General features: G+C 33.9%; 1 protein-coding gene across 5 annotated transcripts in view; it reads left to right on the forward strand.

The window, feature by feature from the left end:
* Positions 1-7467, forward strand: part of FYB1 (FYN binding protein 1) — a 159507-nt gene extending 152040 nt beyond the window's left edge. For 4 of the 5 annotated variants that reach the window (XM_077763461.1, XM_077763464.1, XM_077763465.1 and 1 more), the window contains 3 exons: positions 2239-2272; positions 4512-4543; positions 5323-7467. In XM_077763461.1, the coding sequence (XP_077619587.1) occupies positions 2239-2272; positions 4512-4543; positions 5323-5345 (89 nt within the window). In that variant the 3' untranslated portion in view covers positions 5346-7467. The remainder of the gene's footprint in view (positions 1-2238; positions 2273-4511; positions 4544-5322) is intronic. The other variant, XM_077763463.1, reaches the window with a different exon arrangement.
* The last annotated feature ends 901 nt before the right edge of the window (positions 7468-8368 follow it).

Here is an 8368-nt window from a genome sequence, read left to right on the forward strand (position 1 = left end):
GTGACCATTACTGTCTATAGCCAACTATTCACATTTTGTTTCAGCCCCAAACATGAGTACAAGGTAAAGACAGATTTCAAGTATTGGGACCCTGACATACAATCCACAATTTCTTCTAAAACCTTGTTATCTGTAGGGATTTTCTATTTTGAGAGAAGCACACATCAAATTGAATCTGTTAGAGACAAGGTTATCCCCCTTTAAAAAGTATGTTAAATTGTGATAGATACCTTAATTTTTTTAGAAGTCTGTTAACATGAAATTGATAAAAGAACTGGGATATCAAAGGCAACCAAGGATATTAATTTTAGATGTTCTTACATTAATAATTTTTGCTACTTTGCTTTAACTGAAATATAAAAAGGAAGGTATAACAAGGTCTAATTTTTCATACTCTGAGTAAAATATTACATTATTGCTCTTTTATCATTTTGACACATGCTACGTTGTTTCCATACTACAGGAATTCTAAGAGAACTTTGATTCTTCCTTTTCCAAATAGCATTCTAATAAAGTTTTCATTAAAAAGTGGTGAATTTCTTGGGGTGCCTAGGTGGCTCAGTGGGTTGAACATCCGACTTCAGCTCAGGTCATGATATCATGGTTCATGGGTTCGAACCCCATGTTGGGCTCTGTGCTGACAGCTCAGAGCCTCTTTTGGATTCTCTATCCTCCTCTCTCTCTGCCCCTCCCCAACTCGTGCTCACTCTCTCTCTCTCTCTCAAAAGTAAATAAGCATTAAAAATATTTCCTAAAAAAGCGGTGAATTTCTTGATAAAATATTTTGCTGGAGTTCTTTTTACCCTGGAATATTTCAAGGAAAAGTTCATTTTCTTAAGGTTTAATCTAGAGTTTCACTTGTGTGATCCCTGCTTTTTTTTTTAAAAAAAAGGGTTTTGCATGTTAAGTCAATGGCAATATGACATCAGTGTGTTTAAGTAAGTTCATTATCATTTGTATTAATCTTTGTCTATGAGCTTCCTGGTTTATAATTTTTTACACAGTTACTCTAATAAAACTTAGATCTAAAGTGGACCGAGCCCAATAGACTGATTCAGTGACAGAATTTAGAAGCTATATTGATGAGGCAGTAAATGGTACTAATCTCAAGCATACAGTAATGTTTAGATGCTAACCCAAAGCTACTAGTTCCAAAGGTTAGTAATACTAATTAAATGTCAGCAGACATTTTTTCAGGAAAAATAATTTGTATTTTTTCTTAGGATTAATTTACACAATAGGAGCAAAGATAATGTGCTCAAAAAAAATCTTTGCTTTCCTACATAAAATGGGTCTATTTTCTATTTAACAGGGAATCACTAGATTGCCTGGTATGTGATCTTCAAATAATGATTTGTTTCAAAAACAAAATTAAATTTAAAAAAAGGAGGGAGTGCACCTGGGTGGTTCAGTTGGTTGACCATCTGACTCTTGATTTCAGCTCAGGTCATGATCTCAGAGTCATGGGATCAAGCCTTGTGTGAGGCTCTGCACTGGGTGTAGAACTTCCTTAAGAGTCTCTCTCTCTCTCCACCTCTCTCTCTCGCTTTCTACCACTCTGGTTTGCTCTCTGACACTCCATAAAAATTAAATTAAATTTAATTTAAAAAATAATTATTTGATTCACAAAAGAGGAAAATGCATATGTTGACACTGTCAAATGGCAAAAGCAATGGTGGAGTATCTTCCACGCTGAACGTGAAAACCATTAAATACCCCCCTCCCCAAGTAATCATCACCAGGTTGCTGATCTGAAAGGGGAGTTGGACACGATCTTGACTCTGTTCAATATAATAACATTTATAAGTTGAAGTTCTGATTGGTGGTATTTGAAATACCTATTTATAAACTACTTTTGTTTTTAGAGGAACTACATATTCTTCACAAGACTGGGCCACATGGCTAACGGCTTNCCTTAACCAACTAAGCCACCCAGGCGCCCCAACCTGCAGTAGCTTTAAGATCATTTGTTTCTCTTTAAGGGGAAAGATTATAAATGGAGGAAAAGAGAGTTGTAGGAAAGAAAGAGAAAAGTTAGAAAAAGAGAAGAAAGGAAGGAGAGAAAAGTGGACACATATAAGAGAAATAGGCCATATTTGGAGATAGATATAATTATTCAGCATATCACATTACACCATATCATATTAATTATTCAATTCTGTTTCACTTTCTTAAAAGAAGCAGTAAAGATTTTTCAATTCTGTACTATTAATAAAATTTATTTTCTTTTTTTCATAGATGGTTATGTTCTTCGGAGTTACTTGGTGGATAAGTAAGCTCATCTCCTTCTACTACTATACTTATAAAAATAATGTTATGCTTTTCTTCAAGAAAGATTTCTAATATCATTTAAATAATATAACCTACTAAACTATCATAAATAGATTTTCAAATAATATGCTATACTAATGTCGGTATGGTAGTTCTCATAATAAAGTTAAGGTTTTCATAAAGTGTCACTCTTTTAAGTAGACAAGAACCCTTCTCATTCCTGAGTATACAGGTCACATTCATAGGAGACAGACATGGCAAACATCGGAGACAGGTCAAAACCACTAACACTTTCATAAATATTTTGCCTTTCACTAATTGATTAATGCAGTTGGTTGAATTGAATTAATCAGGGACTAATTAGTGTCTACACAATAGGTGCTAATGTCATCTGTTAGTAATTTGGTCCCCAACTGAGGGCTTTTCTTTACTCACCCTAGGCATAGTAGAGTATTAAGTTGCTTTTTGGAAGCATGTCAGAAAAAAAGATAGTCATCAATGATTCTTCTATTATGAATAAGACATTGTCACAGTCTGTTACCAGTATGCTGTTAGAGTCCCACCCTCAAATGTTGTAAGACTCTGTTCCAAGTATATCAGTGCAAGAAATGACCTCCATTATCAGGTCATATGCCAATATAAAAATTTAAAGAATTCTGCATAATAATAACATCGAGGAAGATTCACAAAGTATATCCATAAACAATGGACACCAATCAGAAAGAGACAAACCAATGTCAAATGCTTTGTCGGCAAACTAGTAAACAATCAAAAGAAAGGCAATGATAATACTTTTATTTTTCTCAAAACCTTAATCACGATGGTAGGCAAGGGACTTTTCTGTTTTATGAAAGATACAAGTTTCAAGGAAAGAATGTGTGGCAAATAATAGGACCACATCTTCATCAGCGATTATTACAAGATGATTAAGAGAAAATTTAGAAAGTTACTCTAAGTAATTATTGGTTCACCAGCTATTGGTTCACTTCTACTGAAGTGAATGAATACTTAATTGGTTCACTGAATGAATGATAGGAAAATCTGTCCTCTTTACATTTATATCAGATTTCCATCAACTAAACCCTCCCTCAATCTCAGAGGATCCAAAGAGAAGACATAGTTGCCAGCAACTTGGGGGGCCTGCTGATGCTTCCATGATAAAAGCACAGAGGCAGTATGGGAACCCAAAGCGGGTCTGGTCTAAGGGACAGTCACCTTGTATTTCTGAACTTTGAAACTGTATCCTACATTTCAAGGCTATATTAGCATTTGTGATACTTTCTATTTTAATTACTTGTATATCATCATTTCCTCAATTAGATTCTAAGCTTCTTGAAATCAAAGCTCGTATCTCACTCATATTTATATCTCATAGTACATAGGAGGGACTCAGTAGATGTGTAGAATAGAATATTTCACAAAGATGCAGGACCAAGTAAAACCAAAATATGTAAAAGTAGCCAGAAATATTATTATGCATGCAGCCCATAACCATAAATATTTTGAGAATTATATGACATAAGAATCATCATACTAATCACATCTTTGCTACTCATTTTGTAACTAATATTTATATGTTTTATAATAATATTTACAAATTATAACTAGAAACATGCAAAAATGATGTACCTATTTCCTATGCCAAATGTATTCTATTTCATTCAACATTTGAAGTTCAAGTAAAAGCACAAATCTGATATTAACAAATATAAAGAATCCATGGGCTGGCTCAGTTGAAGGAGCACGTGAGTCTTGATCTCAGGGTCATGAGTTCAAGTCCCACGTGGGGTGTAGAGATTACTTAAATAAATTAAAAAAAAAAGAATCCATTAGGTAGGGCCCGCAGTGGAGTATCATGCCACTGTTCCAGTTAAACAAGCTTAGTAAGCTTTTCTTACCTGTACAGCTGTGTGCTAGGCACACGGTTGGATCCAAAGATGCTAAAGCACGTTATATGTTCTTGAGACATGTTTCTATTATTCTGTATGTCTATGATACGGAATAAGTTGTGGGATTTTGGTTATTTTTAGAATAGAACAGAGGATTCGGCCCAGCCAATAATAGATGATACAGATGAATATGAAATTTCTTCCCGCTTATAAACACATAACATATGACTTCTCACCCTTAAATGCTTTATTATGTCATATAAAACCATATGATTAACTCTTTCATCTAAATATTCCTTAATGTTAAGAAGATACTTTCTTTAACATAAAAATTATTTTCCACATTTACAGTGATGGCGAGATCTATGATGATATTGCTGATGGTAAGTCTCACATGACACCCACCACAGACAACAGTAACAGTGAATTTGTTCTTACAAATACTAAAAATAGCTTGCTGGATTAATTAGAGCTTTCCAATCTGATCAGAATTTGAATCACTTGAAAATGTTAGGAAAGGTAAATGCCCTGGGATAATTTTAAAAAATTACCTTTACACATGACTAAAAATCAAACAAAAATCTTATTTATTTTCTTTGAAAACAGAGGTATGAAAATAATTGTTGAATTTTTCATTATATCATTAATCTTAATATGAATTACTTGCATACACAAAAATATGTATACTTGGCCAATTAGTAGGTACTTATTTCATAACCTGTAATACTTTTTAATATTCTCTTAGCATCACATATTTATATTTTAAGATCTAAAAATTAATCTCAATTGAAATGATATATAGAGTTAATCATGCAGTCTTTTAGTTTTCTTTTAAACTTATGATTCTTACTGATATTTAATATCTTCAATTTCAATTAGAATGACTACATTTAATGAAGTGCCAGATAAAATAAAATAATCCTGGGTCTAATTTTGATAAAGAGTAAATCTGTCCAGAAACTCTGTTAGGATTGCATACTGAGCAATGAAAGTTAAATACATATAGGGTCTTCCATTTAACTAGTTTTTCATAAAGTAAGCTACTTCTACATTTTTTAAATCCTAAATCAGAGGAGTGTGAATTGCCCACATTTCTAACCTTAGAACACTTAGAAGATATGTGTTCTATATTACTATATTGAAACTTGTACTTTTTTTTCAGGTTGCATCTATGACAATGACTAGGTCTCAGCTATGTTCGTTCTGCTGTGTTCATTTAACGCCAATATGAAGTCTGAGTTTCAGTTGACCTGTTATTGGATATCACAGAAAATGAACTCACAAAACAACTTATTTCCATTTGTTATAAAATTCTGATTATCTTTATGAAGTTTTGAAACTTTGGACTTAGAAAATGGTCTTAACATCTTGGAAGACTGCATCAATAAGATACAAGAATTATTAAATATTCCATTTCTGCCTCAGCAACAATTATGAAGGCACTTCTCTTAGACCATCAGTAGGCAACCTCCCCTCCCCCCAAAAAAAAGAATTGAGAAGAAATAACTGTGTTCTCTAAAGAAATGAGGACAAAGAATAAAGAAATATAAGGAAGGAAATTTTAAAACATCCCACAAAAATGAAAAAAAAAACCCCACTGTTTGAACCTCTAATTATGATTGTATCGTATATTCTTTATTCAAAGTATCTATCTTTAAGAAGGTGGAACTGTCTTCTCCCTTAGTGGGGGGATAAATGTTTTCAAAAATTGTAGCAGTAGTAAAATTTTTGTATAAAGATTGTCCCTGATTGTTAATTGTGAATATATATGTTAATTATTTGATAAGAATGTATGAACTTAGTATGCACATTTAAGATTAAAACTGTAGAAGAGTCAAAAATAAGTTTTCTTTTTGCAGATTCATCTACTAACAGTTTAATTATGTGCTCTGTTTAAAGTACTGTTATAACTAGAGTAGATATAAATGAGGACTACCCTAAAATAATGAAGAATGGAAGAATGGACTTTGAAATTAATTAGGCTTTTATGGTACCTCTTTACTATGAAGACTCATTTGAAGGTTTTTGTTTTTCAATTACCTCTATGGAACTTTTATTTTTAACCACCTTACTGGAAAGTTGGCCTAGTGTTTGAACAAGAGTGTTCCCTACTCATACATACTCATTCCCAAAGCTTCTCCAAAACAAAACGTGAGGCACTTAGGTTCCACAGGCTAAGAACACTAAACACCATGACACAAGATGGAAAACCCTAACACCCAAGAAAATACCACATTAGGTAATTTTTTCACAAGTTACAAAATTTGCAAATCCTAATGCTGGCTCTACTACTAATGAATGGTGATGTGATATTGAGTAAATTATTTATCTCCCCTGCCCCATTTGCTCATCTGGAAATTAAAGGATTAGATTAAATCAGTTTTTCCCAACTTTTTCAATACCAATTACCTCAAACTTTTATAATCCATCCCCCTGCCCCCAAGCTTGTATTTCAGAAGCTTTTGTGTATCTTTAAAGCTCATTGATTAAATGAGGATTAATGCATTTTCCATATTGTAATATTGCAAAGGCCCATTGGAGGTTTCGAAGAGTGACCCTACTGAACTGAAATCATTTCAAATAATTGTAGCCTCAAGGGCACCTGGGCCGTTCAGTTGGTTAAGCATCTGACTCTTGATTTTGGCTCAGGTCATGCATGGGATCGAGTCCCACATCAAGCTCTGTGCTCACACTCTCTCTTTATCTCAAAATAATAAACACATAAACTTTAAAAGAAATAATTGTAACCTCAGCCTTCATATGGGTAAAGTGGTATGTCCATTTGGTGGATTGAGACTTCAAAATAAATCATCAACCTTTATTACTCAATTTATAGATTTTGGGAGTCTGAGGCCCCCACATTAGAAACAAGTAATGTCGAAGTCCCTCTCCAATTATGAAATACTTTGATGTCTACTTTTTGATGGAGTAAGCCAGTATATGCTCATATGATAAAATTATTTAATGCTAAATTACATAGTTCAAAAGTGTTTTTGTTTTTGTTCAAACTGGTAGCAAATATACATAGTATACTGACACTATATTTCCAGTAATTTTTTCTGATTGGGAATAACATAAATTCAAATACAATGTCAGTTTTTAAAATTCCGAATTAAATCAAGAGAATATTTGAGAGCTTTGGGTTCTACACCAAGAAACAGACACACATATGCCTACAAAACATTTATGTAATAGAAATAAACCTTAATATAAAAGATATTTGACATATTAATTTTAATATGCTAAATATTATTTCTGTTATAGTTTTATGTATGGAATTTCATCATGTGAGAAGAGCTACAAATAAAAATACCTTCCACAGATAACTTTGCCTCCTACTTTATCAAGAAATTAAGATCATCCGCCTTTCTCTCCCATATTTTGATCCCATTCCTGCAGGTCTTTCTTTCAGCACAATCTTCCCTTTTTGCTTTAACCTCAGAAGATGTTATCCCTCCTGTTCAAGACTAAACCTTCCACCGGTGCCCCCGATACTTTGATTCCTATTTTGAATGAAATTGAAATTACCAAGCACAATTCCCTTCAATTTCCAACAATGTTCAACCTTAACCCATATTCAGACACTATCCCAGGGAATACGATGTCATTCTTCAAAGCCACAACCTTTATCTAACTTCTTCCTCTTTTCTTTCTCTGGAGTTTTCTTCCTTCACAATTAATTCATTCTCGTTCACACACACACACACACACACACACACACACACACACACATACAAACTCTCCACCCATCTTTTTTCCTTTTCCTTCCTCCCTTCCTCTTCTTTGACTTCTCCCATTGTGCAGATTCCCTCCTCTAGGCTTACAAGCATAATGAAGTCTTTCCCATTCAAAAAACAACAGAAAACCTTGCCTTGAATCTAAACATCTCTCAACCTACAGCCCATTTCTATCTTCCTTTTTTCATCCCATTGTCTTAAAATGGTAGGGTACATCGGACAACCAGAAGAATGTGCCTCAAAGACCCCCAACTATGGGGAGCTTAATTCACCATAGATCCTGCCTTCTACACTCTAAAACCCATCACCACACTTGTGCCAACACCAGGCTTCCCACAGACTGCTCCTAGCCAATGACTGAGCATGGCAGTCCTGTTCCTGAAAGCTACAGAAGACCTCCGGTAGTGGGGCTATGGTTTGAGGACTCCCCAACAGCCTTGCTAAAACTTCCTTATCCTGCATAATGCTCTG

The sequence above is a fragment of the Crocuta crocuta genome, unplaced genomic scaffold (genome assembly GCF_008692635.1).
Source record: "Crocuta crocuta isolate KB4526 unplaced genomic scaffold, BGI_CrCroc_1.0 scaffold4, whole genome shotgun sequence".
In the NCBI taxonomy this organism is placed as follows: domain Eukaryota; kingdom Metazoa; phylum Chordata; class Mammalia; order Carnivora; family Hyaenidae; genus Crocuta; species Crocuta crocuta.